Source organism: Rhamphochromis longiceps, linkage group LG22 (genome assembly GCF_057381845.1).
Source record: "Rhamphochromis longiceps isolate RC_006_pf linkage group LG22, R_longiceps_female_GT1.1, whole genome shotgun sequence".
In the NCBI taxonomy this organism is placed as follows: Eukaryota; Metazoa; Chordata; class Actinopteri; order Cichliformes; family Cichlidae; genus Rhamphochromis; species Rhamphochromis longiceps.
The window spans coordinates 14,941,723-14,966,751 of NC_140577.1; the positions used below are offsets into that span (position 1 = coordinate 14,941,723).

Below are 25,029 nucleotides of genomic sequence, written 5' to 3' on the forward strand. Positions count from 1 at the left end.
CTTTATCCACTGTTGATGCAGGCACTGGAGGAAAACGGTTTATTATAAATACAGACTAACATTTTGATTTGCGGGACGAGGTAGAGAGAGCCGAGATGGATGGAAAGAAGGAGACAGGGTGGCAGAGTGAGAATGAAAAAAAAAAAAAAGAGAGCGGGAGAGGAGTGTTACTGACACAGAGGGTGGGGTTATTTTTGTGGTTGGGGCAACAAAAGGGGGAACTGAGAACTAGAGTGTAACTTGTAACAGTTAGAATTACAGAATGAAGAAAAATAGACTCGTCAGCGGGCACAGCCGCTGGAAATCCAATATGTGATCATTTATTTTATTGATTCCTGGAAGTTATTCATCAATGACGGCCTTGTTGTGATTCATTAAGCAATCACAATTGAAAGTGAGCAAATCATACTTGAAGAAGAAGACAGCGAGATGCTGGGTTCTACTGTTAATTATATCCTTGGGATATTATTAGTGACCTTTTTTTTCCCCAGTAGTTTTGCGCCTGCACAGTCTTTTCTCATTATTTACCTGACTGTTAATGTCCGGGCTGTTTGTTGTGCTTCACGTCCTTCTGTGGTGGTACAAAGAAAATATAATTTGACATGAAAAAGCAAAAAAGCAACGAGTTTACAGTTGTCAAACACAGACATGTTTGTTAATTGTAGATTTTGGTTGAAAATTGAACTTTTTTTTCTCAGTTCACGGAAAGCTGACGATGCTCACTGTGAAAGAATCACATTTATTATTATTATTTTATTTTTTAAATTGTACTGTAAATTACCCGTGGCCCCGACTTTAAAAAGACCTCAAAACTGACTTTACATGTGAAAGGCATTGTCAGCTGTCACATATGGGAAAAGAAAAGAAAAAAACCCTCAAACCGGCCAGGGTCTGAGCAGGGCACTGAATGTTTTCTTGGCTATTGTGCACCTTTGATCAACCATTTTAATGTAGACGTCTAAAGTCCAGGCAAAATTGTTTCCCGTAAACGTAAAGTATGGAAAAAATGTCTGAAATCTGGCTCCAATAGGTTTCATTAACTTCTGCAGCATGTGCCCATTTCTAACAGTATTTGTCTTTCTGTCTTTTTGCAGGTTGTTAAGATGATAGTGGACTCTGACAACCATGACTGAGGACCTTAACCAGAATTGAATTACGAAAAAACAAAACAAAAAATAAAGGACCGGACAGCAAACGTGACAGCTTGCATAACAGCTCTTACGCAGAACACACACTTGATCAAACTCAAAGCTGTAATGGCCAGCTGTTAAGCGTACGAGAGGGGGGGGGGGGGGGGGGCAGCAGCCGTGGACTAAAAGTAGCTGATGCGACTTACAGTTGAAGACCTTCACAAGCAAAAGTCAAAGAAGCCGAAGAATTTCAGCGCGGATGCTCACGGACCTGCGAGGAGTTGTGTGGACCTGATTAAGAAATGGAAGGATACTAGCTCTGGTCTGACACCTGGTTTCTGCTTTCCATTACGCTGTGGAGTACAGAAGGCCAGTAGCCGAACTGCGCTGCTGGACGGACCGCTGCGGCGTAGGGTTAAACCGAGCCATTTCATCAGAACCGATGCCAAAGCCAGGAGCCAGCCATGATGTTTATATAACCCGATGATCAGCAGAGGTAGGACATATATGTTGTCACTTTCAATCCCTCAATAGGAAAGTGAACAACTTTAAACTTAATGTTTTTACTGCTGATATTCAGGATTCTGCTGCTTTCTGTCCTACATGTTCTGACAAAACTACCGTGAATATTTACAAAGTCAGTTTATCAAGTGTAACATTTAATAATTAAATGTATATTATACACTTTTTAATTAGACACTAATCTTTAATACAATATTAATACAAATGTTAATGGGATTTATTTTTTTACATTAAATTAAAGTGCTAATAATTGTTTATGAATTATTTTTCATTAGAAATAAAACAATAATTCACTTTTTTTCTGCAGCATCAGCGTTCATTCCTTGAAAAAAAAAAATTAATATACTTTTTCTGCAGTAACTCAGCGTGTTTTTGTGGTGTGTGTGTGCACAGCAAGTCTTGCTTTAAACTATGAGAGCAAACAATTTCACGAGAAATAAAAAAATAAAAGCTTTAACAGGCATCCGTCGTTCTCAGAGCTCGGCCAGTTTGTGGGTCTGATGTAACCACCTCAAGCCAAAGCGGGTACAGGGGGGTAGTTTACTAAGCGACTGCAGATAAAATGGCGTACACGCAGAACAACGAAGTATTATGAAAAACTGCTCTTAGTCATCACTTGTGGAGGAAGTGACTGTGCACGTTGCCTTGAATCGCTCCTCCATACGCTGTGGTATTTAATGTTTGCCTGGTGGCACCCAGTGAGGGTGGAAAACTGTTTAAATATTGCTCGAATACTGCGCTGTTTCAAATGATTCCTATGCAGAAATAAAAGTTAAAAGATTGTTTTTGACATCAAGCAGTGGAGCAGTTTACTCATAGCGAAACGTTACCTGCTTTTCCAGTAAGCATCTGCTGCATTCTGGTTCAGTAGACCTCATTAGCAGAGCTCATTAGTTCCTCACACTTTGTAAAGTTTAGAGGGAGCAACTTGATCTACTGTTTGATTGGTTTGCTTCCAAAATATGCAATTGTTACCAGGGATGTCTGTTAACAAGAGATTTCTGACACAGCTGCTTTAATTTCGCTCTTCAGATCCCATAAATACGCTTTCAAACGTCGACTCCAGCACCACCACAGCAAACTACTAGCAATGTCGATTAGTACCAGTGATCTCCAAGGCTTTACAGAAGCCCACATGCTACATAGAGACCGTTAATGGTGAGCCTGCAATTAGGGGATGGTAACATATGAATAAGAGTGCCTGTTCAATTAAATGCTGAGTTTTGTACAACACCAAAACATGATCTGTTTGTTCAGATATGAGAGTGTTTGAACTGAAAAGGTTACTTTTTCCTTTTGCTATGTGCATTCATGGATCCTAGAACGTAATGGCACTGCACAGGTTATTGTACTGCAGGAAGTACATATATTTACAGCTGAGGTTATTATGTAAGCATGTGCAAAAAGCTGCAGTGGTTTGTGGTGTAGCATACATTATAATTATAGCAGTGCTGTATTCTTTTATTTCGGTTTAAATACCGTATGTGCCGAACTGTCTGCCTTTATCCAAACGCTCGCAAATCAAGAAATATTTTTCACATACGGTACATACAACCATATTGTTGAATTATGCCATGTAAATAGAGAATTATTCTCGTCTAGATGTGTGTGTATATATGTATATATGTGGGCGTGTACATTTGTATGCATTGTGACGCTAACATACGGTAATTTAACCGCACTGTATTTTGCCTTATCGGGGCTTTTGTGTTACTAACAAGCTGCAAGAACTGACACGCTTTAAATTTGTGAATTTATTTATTTCCATTTTTCACCAGCCATCAGCTGTGCTGAGCACACACAAAGACACACAAACAAAGGTGCACAAACAGCTGCTGTGTATCCTCCTTTACCTGTGTCACAACGCACGCTGAAGCTCTCGACGTCTGCTTCCTTTCTCTTTCTCTCACACACTCTCGTGCTATTTCTGCTGTCTCAACAGTTTTTATTGGGAACTGTTTCAACCGTTCAAAACTCTCCAGAACAAGGTTTCTTATACATTGAGTTATGTAAGATAAGTTGATTTTTTAGGAAGTGTATGAATCCTCTTTATTTGTATAGCTCAGTATATGAGTACTAGCAGCTTTGTTGAAATCTCTTTAAAGTGAACTCCAAGCAGCCTGGAAGGCTAAAAAACGCAGGTCTTTTTTGGTGAAATGACCCTTTAACTGTAAATGCACGATCATTGCAGAGTGTCTTTGAGACTGTCTCTGTACTTTTGGTGCGTCTTTATGAATATCTTTCTACGTAGCTATTTTGAATGCACCATAGTGAATGATAATGGATATGCAAATTTGCGTATGTCCTTTTGCACAGTGTGCGAGCATCTGTGTGTGTGTTAGCATGTTTTTCATTATGCGGTGCGGTGGCTTTGCTTGGTGATGTTATTCAGCAGGGCGGATTACTTTGAGCTGCTTGATGCTTTTAGCTGTGGTCATGTGTGTGTGTGTCTATTCAATTGTGTGTATGCATGTGCATGATTGCATGCCTTCAAATGTGTATATACAAATGTTCTCATAGATGCAGTGGTGTGCGTGCATGTTGGGTTATCTCCTAGTCTTTGATATGTTAGTCACATGTGCCAGGTTTTTTTTGTTTTTTTCTTGAGGCTTTAAAAAAACTGAGCAATGTTGAGTAGAGATAGAGCCATTTGAATTTGATCCTGCACGCAACACACAGCGCAGTGTGCACATATAAAGACTTTTTTTTTGTTTCTGTGACATAGTAGCCCACAAAAGAGTTTCGCTCCTCTGAGGTGGTGATTCCTGATGTGTTCCTTCCCCATTGTCTGTCAGCAGATCTTTCTCTCTCTTTTTGCGTCACCCTCTTACTGTCTGTGTGTGTCGGCCTCAAACAGCAAAAGTCAGAGCAGAGCCTGGTTTAGAAAACGTTTGAACATCCGCGTGTAAACTACCTGTTGACTGTTGCCAAAATGGGTCAGAAGGTAGCTCAGTGTGTGTGATGATCTCATCTTCTCGCAGCTTTACAGCGCGCTCTGCCGCTGTTAGTTTTCCACACACATACACACACATATGCGCGTTTTTTTTTTCCTTTTCAGTGTTTCCGTGTGCGTATGTGTGTGTAGGACGTCGAGACATACCCATTCATCAATAAGTAGAGAGGGCATTAAACCTTTATCTTCTCGCAAAGACGTACATGGACAAACTCATGCACACAAGTCTTTTTCTTTGTCCCTGACATCCCAACTAACAATTCATTCTAATAGATTCCAATTAAGACTTATTATTTAGCCAGGCAAAGATTAATAAAGGAGGTGTCACCAGGTGTCATTGCTATTAATGGCTTAATTTGTCAGTTTGTTAATGATCGACTACTTTAAAGGACACCGAATCAATCAAAGATCAGGGTGACAGATGCGTGTTAATTCTTTGCATAAGTCTGTTTTATCTCAATTATGGTCTGTTTGCATGCTTGCAGTAACTCTGTTTGTAACTACATTGAGAAAGCAGACCTGATTGCATTGTCACACTGAATAATTATCTTTTTATGGTGCAGCTGTTTTGACCTGTTTATTCTGAGTTTGCTTTCTGAGCAATCAAAGTACAAGGCAGGACATAGTTGGCCAATAATAGTTGCTGTTTAGGAATTGATTGCATTGTCTGTAATATATTGATAAAACTCGACCAACAGTGTACTGTATATTGGCTGTTAGTTTATAAATGTAGCATTTGGTTTACAAAAAATTCTCCAATGGCTCTTAAGATGGTTCATTAGCTTATATAACTGTGCCCAGAGCTGTCCATACTACCGCATTGCAGCCCAGATGCCAGCAGGCTTGCAACCCCCAAATCTAGGCATAATATGCCTAGATTTGGCTTATAGGCCTACCCCAAATCTAGGCATAATATGCCTAGATTTGGGGTAGGCCTATAAGCCTGGTTAACATTTGGATCGAGATGGCATATCGTATATCTTACGACATAAACTGATGCTGGAACAAGTTGAAGGCTTGAAGAAATGTTATCATTAATGCAGGCACGCATGGCACAGTTCATGTTTGTTTCTCCTCGTATCCAAATTGTTTGGAGGGTCAGATTCACACAGCAAAACCTGACTAGCATTCGGTGCTTGGTGCGCTCATTTTCCAAAGCCTTTCTAGGAGGAAAAAAATTTGATTAATCAGATTAAGAACGGTAACTAGGCAAAGCTGAGGCAGTGGACCCAACCTAGTTTTCAAAGCTTGTACCAATTCATCTTCCTCTCAGTCTGCTTCTGTGTTTGTTGGAGAGACTGAGTTGAAATCCATTAATCAGATTTTGTTAGCAACTGACTACATAGCCAGAAGTAGATCAGACCCCAACCAACAGTTTTGTGTGTGTGTGTGTGTGTGAGAGAGAGTTGTGCTATCTCAACTGAAGCACTTCCAAGTAACTGTTGGATACACGTAAGATGTTAGTGCGCATGTAAAAGATAAAAGATTCAGCTAAAATGTACAATTTATTATTTTTATATCCAACCAAGTGTATGATTAGATGAAACTCCCATACAGTTAATTTATGCTGATTCGAAAACTGGTTAAATTGGATTCAGACATACAAACAGACTTGCCTTAGTGTGGTAAATGGAGTTTTTGCTAATCACTAACATGCTACTTAGTATTTATCAAAAGGTTCCCTCCAGTTTCTCTATATATTTATGTGTGGATTCACAATACTTACCTACACATTTACTCCTTTAAGGATGTTTGCATGTGTGTGTCATACTTCTTTGTGTGCATATAAGTTACATGTACGCTTTGGTCTGGGTGTGCACAGATGTGAGTGCATGTTTTTTTTGTTGGGTTTGCCTAAAACTTGTGCTGGATCCAAGTGAACAAGTGTTAACAAGCTCTGTGCAGACTGTATTTATTTAATCCATATGCTGGTGAACTATACAGCTGCGTGCTGCCCCAGTATGTCTGGAAGGAAAAATCTCTTTGCAGTTGCAGCCTTGACGGAGTTGCAGAAAGTTTGAAGTCAGCTTGAATGAAGTTTCTCCCCCAAAATACTGCATACTGTCATTTTTTTCTGTAATCAAATGTTGCTGATATTCAGTTTTTTCCACCCATGTATTAGTCGTAGGAATGCTGTGTCTTTACTGGCATTGCTTGTAAATGTTTTATCACCGCAGTGCTCTGTAGCAGCTTTGACCCACTCATTTATATAACATGACATCGTATTGGAAGTTTGGACAAAATTAACGACCACACTCGTTTTTTTTAATACGGAGTTGATTTTGTGAATTACATCAAATTTTCAACTGTTGACAGACTCTGTAGAGAGTCCACTGATGAGGAACAACAAAGGGGAAGACAGAAGCTCAGGCTGCTGCTGATAGTACTCCTGCCAGGCCGGCAGCACCAGAACCCTTACCCAGGACGATAAAGACAGAGTTGCTGGGAGCTGACAGGCCAGTTGCTGGTGGTGATGCTAAAACTAGCAGCCAGCACAGCCATCCAAAGGAGCCAGGGTGCCTGGCAGCAGCAGAACAAGTTGCCAGAACAATAAAAACAGAGTAGCTGGGGGCTGACAGATAGTTCCAAACGGTAGTTTTTTCAGGTGCTCACTGAAGCCAAATGCAACTCAGACAGTCACCACGATGCAATGAGTTTCACAGCACATGGCTGTGTTTGTTTGACTGGAATGCCAGTGCAAGTGGTGAGGGACTGCTTGCTGTTGTGTGGAACAATGCAGGAGCAAAATTGTCATTAAAGATAAACTGACTAAAGCCACTTTCAACCTCAAATCCTTTTTTTTTAATACTAGCTTGATGGCATCTGAACATGATGCTTTGTGACTAAAAAAGCACCCCAGACACCTTTTTATGTTCTGATAACATTAATGTGTCATTTACAACAAAAGTCTGTGTGACAAAATTACAACTGTGCAGTGGCTCTCACTTGTGCCCCCCCCCCCCCCCCCCCCCCCAAAAAAAAGTGGACAATGTCAAGTAAGATTAAGTGAGATTAAGACATTTGTCCATGATGCATTATCTCGCTTCCTTGATCCAGAAGACAGAGTGCTCTCATGAAGGATGTATAGCATCGGCAACGGCAGCTGTCAATCACTGCAGAGCACACAGACTGATGCACACGCATAGTCCTTGCTCATAGTGACAATGCTAGAGAGAACTAAACGTGTAAAGGTGTGGTTTAAATCAGCTGCAGGAACTTTTCAGGAACTTTTATGGGTCTAACATGGCATTTCTAAAAACATTACAATGTGGGGTATCCTAGATTTGCTAGTCTATGTCGAGCAGTGCGTTGTTGATTATTACTTATGCAAGACATACTTGCCTTATGCTTAAACAGCCTCTGCCTTGCTTTAGTTTTGGTGTCTTTGGGGGTGGCCTTTTAAGTATTTTCATGCAAAATCTCTTGTTTTTTTTTGACAAAGTAGGTTTGACATTGGTTCTGTTCAGCTGAAAACACAAAGCTGTTAATAGCAGTTAATGGTATTACTTAGAAATAAACAATCACAGGATAAAATAGCAAATGACTAAGAATGAAAATAATTGTGACAGTAATGTTTGTAACCCTAACTTTTACATTATGGAAACGTTTCTTTATTATGTGCAGTTTCTTCCCCATTAGTATGAAAGGAAGTTTCCCTCTGAGTGAGATGACTCAGTGCTCTCTTTCTCGGCATCGCGCATTACAGAAGTCACTTTTTTCAGTCTTAACAAATCAATGCTGAGTAAGTGGAGCTGAAAAATTGGGCATTCTTGTCTCCAGCTGCTTTGAGTCCATCGGATACATTTGACTGCAATAACAAACACTGTTAAATTTGACTCTGAAATGAAAGATGAAAAGTGCCAAATTTAAAGAATAATGGAGAACCTGCTGCGTCTTTGATTACACGAGAGAAAAAGGGAACTAGAGAGACTGGCAGAAAAGTGGATTTACCGACTGTGAGAGAAAACAAAACTGTGACCTAGAGGATATGTGGGAAGATTTTTTAAGTAGAGTAAGCTAATGGAAATGGTAAGCAAGACTTACTGAAACAGAAAGAAAGCTACGAGGATACGCAACTGAATACATCATAATTACAACTTTTTTTAAAATAAAGATTTCAAGGCTTCACCGTCAGGTTTTTATAGTAAAATAAAAATAAAAACAAGTAAAATATCAGCCTTTTTATTAGCTTGTATAATTGGTTGAGCTCCATCCTGGTGTACTAAGGAGATCCAGCTTTTCGGAGAGATCTGCCCCAGCTCCTTAACCGAGCAGATTTACAACCACCGCTGTTGGAATATTAAGCTGAATACCTACGTTTGGAGTGAGGAAAATAACTAACCTCTCTAATGGATAAGTGCCCTAGAATGCCTAATGCTAAGCCCTGGTGTGTGTGTGTGTGTGTGTGTGTGTGTGTGTGTGTGTGTGTGTGTGTGCGCGCGTGCGTGTGCGCGCGTGCGTGTGTGTGGTAATCGCCATAGCAGGTTCTTGCCATTAGTGCACTGCTGAACAAGGCAGCAATTCATTCAGCAGATTTAACTGTCTGGTGTGTGCATGTGTATGTGTGTGTGTTTGAAAGAGAGAGAGCGAGAGGGAAAATCTATGAGCCTGTGTGTGTGTGTGTGTGTGGTAGGTTTCTAAGTGTAGAATGTGTGTTGTTTTTAGAGAATTGTTTCCGTGCGCCTGTCTGCACCATATGGTCCAATGTGGAAAAAAGGCCCCTTTAGGGGTCTGTGCGTATGGGAATATGTATGGGAGTGTGCATGTGTGTATGTGAGCGAGAGAGAGAGAGATAGAGGGAGAGCGAGCGAGGGTGTGTGTGTTTGTGCGCATGAACGTGTGTACAACGGTCTGGTCTGCCCAGAGTGAAGCTGTAAAAACAAAAACGTCTTGAGAAAAGAGAAAAAAAGAAGTCTACATAGGAGCAGTGATGTCAACTACTACCCCTTTTCCTCCGACTCACACACACATACATGCGTATTCACTGCACTTCCTTTTTCGTCTCTCATAAATTACAACATTTGCCTTTTTTTTCCTCTTTCGCATTAGCTATATTAGAAATTATCAAAACGAATGTGTTTTTTTTCTTCTTAACTCTAATGATCGCTTTCTATTTTTCTCCAATTATTACTTTCTTTTCAGCAATTGTGTTTAGCCGCTCTCATGGGGGATAGAGCTGAGGGGGGAGGGTTATTGTTTTCTCAAATTGGTGAAAATAATCACTTTAATTTTTTCTCCAGTAATCACTTTCTTCTCTCCTCTTGTTTTTCATTTATCCTTTTTTTTGTTTTTCGTTTGCCGTTTATTTTGTCTAATTGCCGTAAACCTCGAGGCTGTGGTAATGACTTCTGAGGTTAACGAGCTTCTGCTAACAATCACTCACTTGCTTGCGCAGCCACACACTTGTGTAACCAAACACAAACTCTCAACCAAGCACAATAAGTACATTTAGATCACATATATATGTGAAAATGGACTTGTTCCTGCTTGTTCCTTCGAGGATTCGCACACTGAAGCCTCATCTGCAGCAGCCTTTCACAAAATGTGCAAGCTTTTATATTATGGTAAAGAAACATGTCATGTTTGATTCATGAAGTTCTTTACAGCTTCGGTTCGAGTGTTGGATCCAAAGTTACAGTGAATTTGTAAGCAAAAAGGCCAATCAGTCTAAAGGGCCATGTTTCAATAAATAATTTGTGTTGGGTTTTTGTCAGATGTGTTGAGAAATGCTCATATATCACTGTCTCTAAGTAGAAAAGTTAAATAGAAATTAAAGAGAAACTCCCAACGTTTCTGATGTGAAGCTGTTTGTAGAATTTGTTCGCTATCTGAAGGTGTCTGTTGTTATTGCTTTTCTCACTCACATGAAAGATGCCAACATGCCTGCAAACACTCGCCAACTATTCACCAAGTGGTAGTGGACTGGTTCTCATCTAACGCACACAAAGCACTTTATAGAACATGCCTCATTCACTTATGTGTATAAGCACTTTTCCTTATGCTGAAGAGCTCTCTATTCAACATTCATAGTCCGAGGAACACATCAGAGAGCAACTTGGGGTTCACCATCTTGCCCAAGATGTAGACTACAAAGGCTGTTGAAATGTAACTATGGGCAACCACAGCAATCTACTAGCAACCAAAGCAAACCGTATACCTCTTCATTTCTGTATACTAATTTTATCTAGCGATGGCCAGCAACCTCTACTGACCACTCACCAACCAGCTGCGGAAACGAAAATTTTCCCTGTTGACGATGGTTGATAGAGAGCCACCAACCCGTCTCGAGACCTGTGTGACTCACTCAAAATTAGGTCACTATTAAGTCTCATAGCTTAAAATTTTGATTGACGGCATAAAACGATAGTTTCCCCTCTCTGATGAGTGAAACTGCTGAGGTTAATTGCTCTTTATGTGGCTTTTCAGTCATTATGTCATTGCAGTAGTTTCTAAAAATGTCTATAAAATAATCAAAGAGTTGTCTTAAATGACGTTTTGGATATTTTTTAAGCGTTTGATGCATTATGCCGAAACAGAAACCTCCTCTGTAAAAGATACGTGCCTATACTCCTGTTTGCCCGGACACTCCAGCGTGGCTTCTGTACTATTTTACCTATGAATATGATGCCTTGAATTGAACAGGCTACACAGGTGCAAATGCATCCTGGTCAGTTTTTCAAAACTTCCTTCACTTTCAGCAGCAGATTAAACAGTTTGGATGCTTTGAGATGTGAAATTCCACCAAGTCTTCTCGATGACTGGAATCCAACTTGAGTCTCAACTGCAGTCTGCTAGTTCTCCCGGTGTGAACTCTGCTTTAATCTTCCTTTCTCTCTCTTTCTTGCTCTCTCTGGTATCTTGATATGGTCTGTGTTCTGCAGTGACTTCTAAACATTTACATTTCTGCTTTTAAGTGCTGTTTATATATGGCTCTTATCTGCTATCATGCACACAACACACACACAGACACACATTCAGACAGGGACAGACACTGAATCAAATCTTTAGTCGTCCTGACAGCAAAACTGTTGCTATGTCCATAATAGGACAGGAGGAGAGAGAAAGAGGAAGGCAGTAAGAGAAAAGAGTGCCACATAGACAGAAAGAGGGGGAGGCAGATAATTTGCCACCAGAGTGTTTTGTGGTGAGGTGAGGCGTGGAACTGGTGACTTTAGCTCACAGGCTTTTTTGTGATACTCCAGTGATCCCCAGTAGTGAAATCGTCTCTTTTCATCTCCCCCTGTAGATTGCAACCTCCGCTACAGAACAGCACCCCTGGGACTGGTAGGCATTTGGTGTCTTGCTCAAGGACACTTTAGCAGGTTGGATTTTCACAGTCACGAGGGAGATAATTTAGCCTTCTGGTTGAAGGATGCTTTACTCTTGAGTCACTCTGCCACCCTTCCCCGCTACCCTTGGCTTGTATGCTTGAACGCTGCCCTATCTTGATAAACTCTTGACAAATTTCCAGCATGGAAAAAAACACCTTTGGGACCAGTGGCTCCACCCTGTGCTGCACTCAGCAGGGACGGATTGAAAAGGACTGCACGCTGTTACTGCACAGCTTAGAATTTTAAAGCAGGAATTCTCAAATTTTCAGAAAACCAAATGGATAGATATGATAAAAAGGTTTTAAAAAATTTGACTTATTATGCTTTTCTCTAATTCCCGGCTTAACGGTGGAAGCTTATATTAAAGGTAGCCAAGGTTTCAAATAATGAGTTTAGCATATGTGCAAGGAGCCCCTCGGGTTTCACACTGCTCTAAATGAAAGGATGCAGACAGTTTTTTTTTCTACTCTTGCCTCTGTATGAAGTCAAAGACAGTGGATATCCCTGATATGGTCAACTCAGCACACATCTCTGCCTACTAGCACAGAAGCTTGACATGCCTGCTTCTGTCTATGATGGTAGAATAACGAATAGAAACAGAGCTAAGACCTCAGTCACACATGCTGGTCAATGACCCTGTCACTAGGAAACATTGTGTATTTCCCGACCAGTTGGCAAGTTTTTGCTGTTTAGCAAATTGCCATTGGCGTGGAAGATACTCACTGCAAACAAACAGTTCTTAACTAACCACTGAAAGGCAGTGAAACATGAAAAAGTGTGTAAGTTGTGCCATTTCGCTTCCAGTTTGCGTCTTTTAAGCTTTCAATACTGTTAGCGAGCAGTTAATGAGTGTTTGCAGACAAGTTGGCATCTTCCTTACAAACGTCTAGCAACAGCAGCACCCTACTTTCAGTACAGCATTGTTTACTTCTTTGCAACAAATTTTACCAACAGTAAGAATCCTCTTAAAATCACACACAACTACTCAGCGAAATAGTAATTTTTTTTTCCTAGCAACTAGTTTTTTTGCCAGTTTATATAGTACAATCTAGTCATATAGTCTATAGGTCTGTTTTCCTGAGGCCTAAAACAGCTTTGCATTTCAGGATTATTTTGATCTGACAATCATACAAAGCTACTCTTAAAACAAAAGGAAATGAGCACAGTGTAAGCACTTTAAACAGTTTAGATTGATAATATTCCAAGTCAGAGTTATTTGACATTTAGAAGACAGAACATTACACACAAGTTTGCAAGGACCAGATTTATTCTGCTGTTCTTTGTTGGAATTCCTACATTGGGAACCATTGTTTTAAAGTTTTCAGTTTCTAACATAACTTGAAGTAGGTCAAAGAGTACATGCCAGTTTCTGAAGCATAGCTCACAGCTGATCCTGATCCCCCAACCCCTCCCGTTAAACCCAGACAAGAGAAAAGACAATTTTATTACAGGGATCAGTTGAGTATCACATCACACAAGACTCCTTTTCATGTGATCATCTAGTGACACACTGTCACATGGCTAGAAATTGACAGCGTAGTTTTTTTGGTGTTTTTTTTAAGTCTTTTTTTTTGGAGGATAGTTGAATTATTGCTTCAGGGAGATGTGCCATGAATCGCGGGATGATAAGGAAAGGCTTGCGGAGAAGGAGAGGGAGTGATCGAAAGCCTCGTTAGATAGGAATAATGTAATGCACACATAGAGCTGGTGAGAGAGGGAGAAAGAGAGGGAGAGAGGAAATGACACATAGGTGGAAAGAATCTTATCCCTGCTTCCGTCTCAAGCTGGCTTTCTTTTCTTGCACGCACACACACACACACACACACACACACACACACACACACACACACACACGCGCGCGCGCGCACACGCACCATAATTGAACACTAATTGAACACATCTTATCTGCGTATCTGTCCAAAGAGGTTCAGAGTAAATGGTTGTGTGTGTGTGTGTGTGTGTGTGTGTGTGTGCGTTTGTTTTTCTATCCTCCTGGGGTCCATGACCTGAGATATCAGTCACGCCGTGGGGACCAATTTTTCCCGTGGGGACCGAGCCCTGGTCCCCACGGGCACAACCATTGCATTCAATAGAAAACAGGCTGCTGATATGCCTGGTTAAGTTTTTTTCAAAAAAAAAAAATGGTCCCCACAGATTCAATTTTCACAACTTTGTGTATGCCCTGGTGACCATGGGTGGTATTGCAGTGTGTGAATTTGCATCCGTGGGGACATTTTCCTGACAGTGTGTATAAGTGTGTATCCCAGTGGTCTGAGATGGTATTGCAGTGTGTAAACTTGCATCTATTGGATCCCTTTTCTGACAAAGTGTGAAAGTATTTATAAGATACCACTTTGTTCCTTTATTAATAGTATTAGAGCCTGCTCACTTTAATGTGACCAGACTTCTATTTTATTTAATTATTTGTACCACAGTTACTAAGGGAGCTCATTTATTTATTATACTTCATTTTCTTACGATTTTCTACACAACTGATATCATTTAAGGAGACAAAATATCAAATCATTAAAGTATATAATACTTATTATTTTTAAATGAATAAATGGTCAACTTATGAATCAATAAAACTGGGATAAATAAGCATTTTCAGCCAAAATACTGATGACAAATTACAAAGAAATTCAGGAAATGCATCACTGTATTATGCAAAGTCAACCCACATTATTCAAATTGTTTACTGCAGTTTGAATAATGCCAACCATTTTGAGATTCAAGCACAACAGCAACTACATCCTCTAAATTAGAGTATAAGCAAATAAACAAGTGATATAAAAGTTAAATCCACTCACCATTGACATCAAAAAATCTTTAACTTTTCAATTAAACTCCAACAACAACAGTCCACTTGTATTCCCAAAACTTTAGATGATCCAGTTTTGTAAAATAAATAAAATAAAATATATTGAACACAGATTGCCGTAGCACCTAGCAATATGCTAGCTTTGCATATTTTCAAATTTGATCTCTGTAATACAAAACAGAGACGTGTGGGTGACCCAGCCATTTCAGCAATGAGTGCCCCACTTATGGAGGTTGGCCAGGTGGTCTGGGTCACTGGTACTCTGACACATTTTCCGGTCCTGGAGCGACATGCAACATTATGGTCAGAATACAAGGGGATCCAGCCTGAGCAATGTTAGATTACAGCGGCAGGCAGTCCCTAATTCACCAGAACCTGTGTCTGTTACTGTCCTGGGCCTGTGACCCAATGTTTTGATTTTGTATTATGCTTTATTAGTCTGTTTTCCTTTTGGTTCATGGTTCGTGACTATTGGGGTTTTGGTTTCTGTTCTTCTGGGATTGTGAATTCTAGCTTTTAGGTTTAGTTCCGCCCTTGTGTTTATTCTCTTGTTCCCCAGTCATGTCTCATGTCTCTCAGGTCCCTTTATTCTGTGTTCCCTCTGTTCTCTGTCGGTGTTGTACCTCTGAGTTCTGTCCATGGATTTCCTGCTTTATTTTGAAGGTCCATGACTTATGTCAGTGTTTTTAGTTTTGCTTCCTCCATCTCGTTAAGTCTAATTTCTCCCGGCTGTGTTCCCACATGTTCGAGGCTCTATTTTGAACTGTTTTGCATGGGCAGCCCAGGCAAGGAGGACTCAGCCACACTTCTAGAAACCCTCACTGCTTGGTCTGTTCAGTCACTAGCTCAGTCAGTCACTCAACCACCTGATCCGCTTCTACCACAACTACCACTTCGGCCTGTAGCCCAGTTAGCCGCCCGGCCTGTAGCTCCATTTTCACCTCAACCATTACTTCAGTCATTATCACAGTCTCCTGCTCAGTCACTCTCAGTTCAGTCTCCTGCTCAGTCTCCTGCTCACTCGTCTTTAGCTCAGTCTGTTATTCAGCCTCCTGTGTTGCCACTAGCTCAGTCTCCTGTGTTGCCGCTAGCTCCACTTAGCACGGCCTGTACCTCTGCCATTAGCATAGTTTGCACCTCAGCCATTTATTTTATCATCAGTCCAGTCTGCAGATCAGCCTTTAGTTTAACTGCCTGTTCAGTCTGTCGCTCAGCCCCTAGCTCACTCACCTTTAGCTCAGCTGTTAGTCCACTCATTGGTTCAATGACTCATCCTACGCAGGGAACACACGTCATGAAAACATTTGCTGGTTCTCAAAAGGTGGCCATGTTAGAGACAGTAACTCAGTCCAGGGCCTCCCCAGAGGCTGAGTGTCAGCCACCAGCCGACTCTAGATCCCTGGAGGCTAAGGCGCCAGTGCCAGCTACCTCACCGGGGAACTCCACTGAGCAGTCTCAGCCGTCATCACCCGCTGAGAGCTCCAGCGAATTCACCCATCCGCCTCCATCCTCTGCTGGGAGTATTAGTGAACACTTTCAGTGCTCTGAGGACTGCATCCCACTGTCGCTGCCTTAGCCAAGCCAATGTGCTGCTCAGCTCCAGCCAGTGTCAACACTGCCAGAGGTCCCCTCTGCCTGCTGATTCTGTATCTGTTCCTGCTGGAGGGTCCGAGGGATCCATCCAGCCTGCAGCGCCACCTACTCCATCATTTGCGGCTGCCACGCTGTCATCTGGTCCTGCCTCGTCTGGTCCTGGTCCTGCCACACCGCTATCTCGTCCACGTCCGGCTCAGCCTGCTCGACCTTGTCCGTGTGTGGTTTGGTGTCAGCGGCCACCTTCCAGGTCGCTGACTGGACTCCGTCGCCGACGCGGTTGGCATCCTGAAATGCTCCGACGCTGCCGCTGCCTTCCACGCGGTTGGCCTTCGGATCGCCTACATTGCCACCGCTGCCTTCTGCACGGCCGGCCTCCAGAACTACTTGGTTTCTGTTGCTGGCCTCCTGGTCGGCCCCCTGAACTTGTGTACCTTGGACCCTGGTGCCATCGACCTCTGGGTTGGCCCCCGGAGTTACCGTCTTGTATTATTGAGCCACTGGCCTCCGGGTCGGCCCACTGAGCTGTGTTTTTGGTTTTCCCAGCTCATCTGTTTAGTTTTGGACTCCTGTTGCCGGGATTTTGCTTTGTTGGACTCCGAAGTTTCTGCTGGTTTTCTGGTTTCTGTATTGGAGAGGAGTGTCCCCCAGGATCAGATTCGCTGACCGAGGGATCGAACTTCTGGGAATCCTGTTCGCAGCCGGTCACTATGCTGTCACTGGAAAACTACTGAAGACTCTGATGTGGTCCCCCAGCCACCAAGGTTTATCCCAAAAAGACCAAAAAGAACCCCTGGTGTACAGCGACCTCTAAATTCTGGAAATCCATCAGCAGGTGAAATGTGCTCATCTCCTTGTTGTTTCTCTGAAATCGGGATGCCCACCAGCACCGAGCTCCAACCATTTTGCTGTCCCCACAAGCAGCAGGGAAAGACAGTCAAAAGCAAGCATGGCCACCCAAGGAAGGCGAAAGTGCACTCTGTGCAAAAGAAAAATTCCCTGGCTGGGTGTGCAGTGCAATGTGGGTCTCTGTCTCCAGGTGGGTAGGAACTGCTTCAGGGTCTATCACACAGGCCCAAAAACGCCTGGACGCTTGTAATATAAAAAGGCCAATAAATTAAAAACTGAGTGAGCGAGGATTAAAAAAAACATTTTTGTACATATTTATTATAGTTCATATTGCAAGTTGATGTTGTGTTGTATTTTGTTATTGCTGAATATCAGTTTCCACTATAAATCTCAAGTTCTTTTTTTTTCACTTTAAACTGTTGTTCCACTTTCATAACAATAAAATAATATAAAATGGCTGCCAGGTATTGAAAGCTGAGATTATTCTAAAAAATGGGGCAAAAGCATTCAGTTATAGTATGTTTTTTGACCCTTTTACAGCCAAAATTACCAAAAAAGTCCAGGTGGCCTAAATTGGTCAATAAAAGTTTAATTAATAATTTTGGATGTTAAAACCATATTAAACTAGTTTTTCTTGGATACATTAATATTTTGTTAAAACACAAGTTCAGCAATCTAATGCTGACATTTTGGTGCTGAAGGGAAGGGATGAGGGAAAACACACTTTTCCTGACTTTTGCGGTCCTCACTTTACCTATTCCCATCCCCCACCCGCTGCAGTCACAGGCTTGCAGGTGTTGCTAATTAGTCGCGTGCTCGGTACAGCCAGACACGCGGGGCGTAGCTCGGAGGCGAGAGGAGACGGCTGGGAGTATGAAGAAGCGTGACAGAGAGAAAGTGGAGATGTCCGACAGTCAAAGAATAGAGGATGAAGGGATGAATGTGGTAAGTACATTAAACAAACTGTTTTAGTGTTTACTTAATAATTAGGCAAAGTGAAGTGTTTGCAGCCGACAGTTTGCTCTGTAGTTAGCATGCTTTGCTAATGCTTGCATGACTTAGCTTAATGTGGTGTTCGACGACATTCTCCTAAACTGTACAGTTTTTAGCTGATATCTTAACATTCATGCAGTCATGAATGTCTGTTTTGGACACTTTTATTAGTTACTGTCGTAATTTTCGGGCGTATGTGGGACTGAAAATGAACGCTTAATGAGCAATCAATGAGCTTAATGAGTAGCTAGCAATAGTGTTAGCTCTAAATAGTGAGTAAATTTCTAGAATAACTTCGTTCAACTATAGGCCTGAAGTATTCACAACAAGAAACAAGCTAAGCAGCTACAGAGTCATTTCTTTTCAAAGCGTCAAGTTTTTGTCGTGGCGGGGAGGGTGGCAGTCGGAGCAGCGAGACAGACCCGCCGAAGCTAATCCAGGAGTCTGGATTAGCTTCGGCTGTCGAGGACCCAAGTTCATAATGCAATTATTGTCGTAACGAGCTAAGAAATGGCTTAAGTGTAATGTTGTGTCGTGGTATGCAAAACGAAGCGTGAGGTCGCGGGGGCAGCGACAGTACCAGAGCAGCAGGCGAACCGACTTTTCCCTCAGTTAAATATTCAGCCGTGGAAAGTAATTTAGTGGTGTTTTAAGTTTTGTGATTGTTTATGATAGACAAAAAAATGTTTTACTTCTGCAGTGGCTTGATTGCTGTTAATCACAAACGATGAAGTACAATATTAAATAATAAAATTACTATCATAGTAAATTAAGATAAATAAATCTAACAATATTAAGCATGTGAACAGACTACTGCACAGCTTAATTTAAACTATGACTTATATTCAAAAGATTGATTTTTATAAAACCGTATTCATATTTGCACCATGTTTTTATAGTGACTAACATATGTGATTAGACCTATTGATGTCACCTTAAATACTATCCCATTATCACTAAGTGTGTATTTCTTACTTGTTGATGTATAAAACTACTGTACTTCAGGTATGGACATGTTATGTTAGCTGTTTTGTGTTTGACCTCATCCAGAGTAAACAATCCACCAGACTGAAGGCACGTTTGCAACGCCTGAGAGACCATCATGATAAATGCTTGTCAAGAGCCATGGACTCCTTAAAACACCAAACACAGGTAATCATGATAGGGTTTTGACTTTTCCCATATTACAATATTAATAAATACAGTGGTGCTTCTGACTTAGATTTGTGACAGTATGAATGCATGTGCCAAAACATTCTATAGGGGTGTGTTGGTTTGATTACGCAGGTGTACTGAAAAGATAATTTTTTTTTTCACCAAAGCCAGGTGCTGAAGTTTTTTTTTGTGTGTCTCTCTAATGCCTGATTTTCACCCAAGCGACTTTAGCATCATGTCAGCTCTTTAGTTAACTAATTTGAAATGGCTTTTGTCATGTGTGGGAGGAGCGGGGAATAGTGTACAAACCTAGGACTGACATTTAAGCAAGACATATTAGCCTTTTATAAAGAAGTAGAAGCTGTACCCAAATGTCATTCTAAACTAAAATGTAAATATTTGTAGGAAACTAGTACTTTGGTACAAAACTGCATCATTAAGTTCTTAAATATCCGATATATGTATCTAAGTATCATAAATATTACCTGGCAAAAAATGTACTTCAATGTCAAATGTATACATAAAAGCAAAGTATGTACACAGTTACATGTATTTCAGGGGGTGTTATCAGCCTGGCTGATCTGAAATTCAGCTTTTCATTTTTTTTGTACTTCTGTACAGTAATTGAAAAAAATGTTTGGTACATCTCATCACTCAGTGCTAGCTGAAATTGTCTACAGCTTAGTTTACAACAGTACTGAGGGCCACTTTTTAAGATGGAGCCATGTTTAGTCAACTATAGGCTAATAGAAAGGGTTTTGGGTGTTTTTCTTTTGGTTGTGCTGTAATTAAAGCCTTCTGAATTTAGACATCAAAACCAAAGTATGTGTAGTAATGCTGTGTTTTCTTACACAGCATTAGGTTTAAATAAAACAGAGGATGCATTTAGGAGTGTATTGGTCTTGTTCATCACCTTTTTGTGAACCTTATCAAAAGAAATGTTTGTCTCTGTAATGTTTAGCCATCGGAGAGAACAAACCAAGAGGGTGAGACTTCATCACAACCCCAGCTCTCACCTAAGCAACTTGCAGCTTCCAAGACTTTGGTAAGTAACAAATTAACTTGTGGTATATAACAGGCTCAGTACTCTATAAGTTTAACAGTTTACCATGTAGATATAGATGAAAAATTAGCAGTGGTGCTGGTATCGATAAATAAATAAATGTGACAGCTGCCAGTCATTATGTGGCTTTTCTGCCTTTCTTTCACTGCATGTTAGCGTAATTTGTATAAAAGATGGGTTATGTTCACACACACGTAGGTGACAGAAGCAGAACTTGACACACAAGCACAAGAGCACAGCCCACAGTAGTGATAATGAAATGGACTTCAGGATATACCTCATGATTGAGAATCCATAACTCATTACCCCCCTTAAACCACACTCAATTAATTTTCCACAGTTATATTTAATGCTAAAGTGACTTTGTTATCCTCCACAGCTCATCAAACTTAATAAAAATTTGCATTCTGCATTGGTTGTATATTAAGATGGTGTGCAAAGTATGTTGATACTCAAGCTGTGTCCCAAAACCTAGGCTGCATCCTTCGAAGACCGAAAAGGCCGGAAGTGCGAGGCTTGTAAAACAGGACGGTCTAGCATTAGATTTGCGTCACCAGCTGTCTCGTTGGCGTTTAATAAACTCAGCCGTCTCACCTGCTCGAGTGACCATTGAACCCTCCGGTCAGCTGTCGAGCGGCTGGGTAACAGAAGTCTCTGAAAACGTCTGAGCACTTTTGCAAATATGCGATCTCTTGATAAACTGAGCAGATATTTGAAGTTTACACAGCTACAGTCTCACCTGAAAATGTTAAAAATTTATTTTGTGACCCAGAAAGAGTAATAAGATTAATATTAAAAGTTAGTAGCGGCCGCCATTGTTGGAAACTGGAATTGGCTCGGCCGCGCTATGAATTCTGGGATATGGTGGGGCACAAAGGATACACCCGACCCATCCTTCAAATCTGGGGAGAAGGAGGACGCATTTGTCGGCCAGATTTGGAGGAGTCTACGAATTGGGACAGCCTTCGTGGCGTCGCTGTGATGTAATCGGTCTACAAATGCGGCCTCAGGAGGATGCAGCTGACGTTTTGGGTGCCAGCTTTAGTGCCAGTCAGGACAAGAAACCAAACGCATCTCTCATTTACCTGAAAATGTACTAGTCCAGTGACCCTGAAAGGCATTTTAATAAGTTTAAAGGCAAGCTCTGTTGTATTGTTTTAAGGCAGATATTTCCATGATTTTAAGTGTTTACATTTGGCTTGGATATGTTATATGTTCGGTTATCATATCGATATGTGGAACAAAGACTTGACATGGTTAAACAACATACAGGAGTGATTCTGTAACTTTTTTCATAACTAAGATATAATTATTGTGGTCATGAGCTACGTACTTCTGCGCTGTACTGCTTCTTAATTATAGAATGCTTATTTTTCAGTTCAGGATTGTTAGGAATTTTAAAAATCCACATTCAACATTTAGGATTGAGTAAACAAATAATATAAGCCAATGGCAGTACTTCAATACCAGTTCTTGTTACCCATCCTGTGTGAGAGGTGAAGGAGAGCCAGAATTGTCTGCACTGTTTCTGATGTGGATTAGATGTCATTCATATTTAGTGTTTTCAAGGTGCAAATTGCTGAATTGACTTGCATGACTTTCAAAATTGCAAGTATGCTTTACCACACATCTTATCTAACATGTTCCTCATTAACATTATGTATGCAGACATGGTAATACATGTGTCCTTTTTAATTTTATTAGCCCTCAGCAAGTCTTAATCAAGAGGGGGAGACCTCATCGTCAGATCTTTCATTTGAGCTACCAACATCATCTGAGAGCATGGTATGTGTCAAATAAGCACTTTTAGCTTATCCCATATGACCATAAGTATCGCTGAAACTTTTTCATAACTTGCAGGTTTTTGCTAGAGTGAGTTAAGCTGTCAGTTTGAAAGAGAACCAGCAAACACAGCCCTGACCATGCATTCACTGTTTTGTTAGCATGTACTGTCTTTATGTCATGTACTGTCTTTATGTCACATACTGTCACACATGGCCTGGCAGAGAACTGAACAACAGGAGGTTCAATCTGGCCCCTATGGGTGGCTTTGCTTCAGCTTTCATGCTTTGCAATCTTGGAGTTGAATTTTTCATAAAATGAACTGTTTTCCTGGTGTGGTGAAGTCAGCATAAGTCTACACAGGATTGCAAATGTATGGGAAGTTAAAATTTCTAGATATGTTATTCAAATCAAACTCATGAGGTTGTTAGTTTACTTACAGAACTCAAAATGTAAAAATTTCTTTCTTAATTCGCTTGAGAAGGGTTGAGAAGTTAAAAATCAGGTTTGATATCTTTCTCGATGTATTACAGTCATTGCTGTCAATGTCTTACTGTACATCTCCCCTCTCTCCATAGGAAATAATTGTTGATGTTGATGCTGATACTGACGTCGAGATAATCACTCCTGAAAGTTCATGCTCTGATGCTGCTGACCCAGATGTGCCATCACTCAAACGAACTGACAGCATATTTGTAAGTTTGCATAATTCTGGTCATTTCCACACTTTTATTAGGGCTTTAACTTACTGTAGAAGACTGGCATTGCAGCATTGCAATTTTTAAACTATATGTACTTAACAAAAATCTTGGGCCACTCTTCATTCTTTGTATTTTACTAGCAATATGGGTATAGTTCTCCAGGCTTCTTGAAGGACATTAAAGGGCCTCTTTGGCTGTTTCTGCATTTTGTTCTGTTCAGTCAGATGACTCCACACTGCTTCAATAATGTTAAGGTCAAGTGATGTTTTAGTGACAGTCTGCTAGAAAGAAATTACCTACAGATAACATTTAAATTTTATTTTTTTCTAAGTTGTCTATGTGGGGACACAACACTGGTTCATCTCTCAAGTTAGGAGACTTTTTTTTTTTGCTTTGAATGATTCATAGGTCATTGTTAAGTAGCTTAACAAACAAAAACATTCCTCTGAAAATGGTCAGGTACAAGGACTGGGCTCAAATGAGTGAAAAAGTAGCCAATGTCCAAAGAAAAACTTTGAAAGACCTTCCGAATGTCTGGAGAACTATTGCTCAAGAGCACTTTAGAAATTACAAGTCTGCCTCCTTGGAGTAAAAATGTAAAGTAATGAGAGAGAGGAAAAAATACAGGAGTTTTCATCCAATTATTTGAACAGCTCTGTTCAATAATTATTTTACAGGTTGTTTTTTGAGGGGTTTTTGTATCTTGTTTGACACAAACATTTGGTTGTCAGTTGTGAATTCTTATGGTAGTGCTGAAATGGTATCATCCAGCCCTAATTTTTCCTTGTTAATTTTATGGTTGGGTTGAAACTATCGGTAAACAAGTCTTTCTGTATACAAAGCTAAAGTTGTTGATGAAAATGACTAAATCCTATAACCCTTCATTAACCTGGTAACAGTTCTAACAAATTAAAGTTGACTTTAATGAAGGTGTTAAAGGGGTCTCACAGACGGTGTAAGATTTTCACACCTGGGTAATTATTCTGGCAAATTTAGCTATAAATGTCTCTATCTGGTTTTTCAGCTTACCAGTGAATACCTGCAGTCAATCTCCAAGGTGGCTGACACCTCAGAAGGTTCTGGAAGTTGTATTGAAAGCACTGATGATGAATATATTCCATCAAAAGACTCACGGAATGAAAGCAGTTCAGAGGGATCTGCAGATATTCTTGAGTGTGAAGCAAAGATGGCAGATTTTCATGATGAGGAATTTCTTAAGAATCTGAAGAGAAGCCGGGATCTTTATGAGAAGAAATGGGATGTGTGTGTTTCATCTCGTGCCCTGCAAACTCTAAAAGAAGGAAAATGGAACACTCCTCAACTCCTCCCTTTCACCGAGGATGTAAAAACCATGCATATGTATCTTGATAGGTACAGAAAAGAATGCCAAACCAGACTTGCCAGTGATCCCAATAAGAAGAACTGGTCAATGCTGGCCAATTTGACTCTTTGCGAAGTGATACTGTTTAACTGCAGGAGAGAGGGTGAGGTATCAAAAATGCCACTAACTGCATTCACCCTGCGAGACACTTCAGGAGTCCATTCGGATTTGGCAGTAGGACTTTCAGAGTTGGAACAAAAACTTTGTCGCCATTTCCAGCGCATTGAAATAAGAGGGAAAAGGAACAGAAAAGTTCCTATCCTCTTAACACCAGACATGCTGTCCTCAATGGAAGCCTTGGTTTCACATCGGCGGGCCTGTGGTGTGTCTGATGAAAATCCCTTTTTCTTCTCTAGACCTGAAGCAGACACTCACTTCAGGGGATCGGATGCCATCAGACAGATTGCAAAGGAATGTGGAGCGAAGCATCCAGAAACACTGTCCTCAACTAAGTTGAGAAAGCATGTGTCCACACTGTCCACAGTCCTAAACCTGAGAGACAATGAGATGGACATCCTCGCAAATTTTCTAGGCCATGATATCAGAGTCCATAGGGAGTACTATAGACTGCCTGAAGGAACCCTTGAGTTGGCTAAAGTCAGCAAAGTGCTCATTGCTCTAGAACAAGGCCGACTGTCAGACTTCAAGGGAATGAGCCTCGATCAAATCCAAATTAATCCCAATGGTAAACAAAATGTTCTTATATTTTTTATTTCAGAGTAAATGTCTTATGTGCTAAATGGTTTTCTTATCAC

The 25,029-nt window shown here is 40.8% G+C and overlaps 2 protein-coding genes across 4 annotated transcripts in view; both read left to right on the forward strand.

The window, feature by feature from the left end:
• LOC146643760 (uncharacterized) overlaps positions 1–25,029 on the forward strand; it is a 403,826-nt gene that overhangs the window by 216,272 nt on the left and 162,525 nt on the right. The window lies entirely within an intron of this gene.
• Positions 1–25,029, forward strand: part of trps1 (trichorhinophalangeal syndrome I) — a 137,176-nt gene that overhangs the window by 18,093 nt on the left and 94,054 nt on the right. For all 3 annotated transcript variants that reach the window (XM_085395613.1, XM_085395611.1, XM_085395614.1), the window contains exon 2: positions 1,095–1,626. In XM_085395613.1, coding sequence (XP_085251739.1) covers positions 1,614–1,626 — 13 coding nt within the window. In that variant the 5' untranslated portion in view covers positions 1,095–1,613. The remainder of the gene's footprint in view (positions 1–1,094; positions 1,627–25,029) is intronic.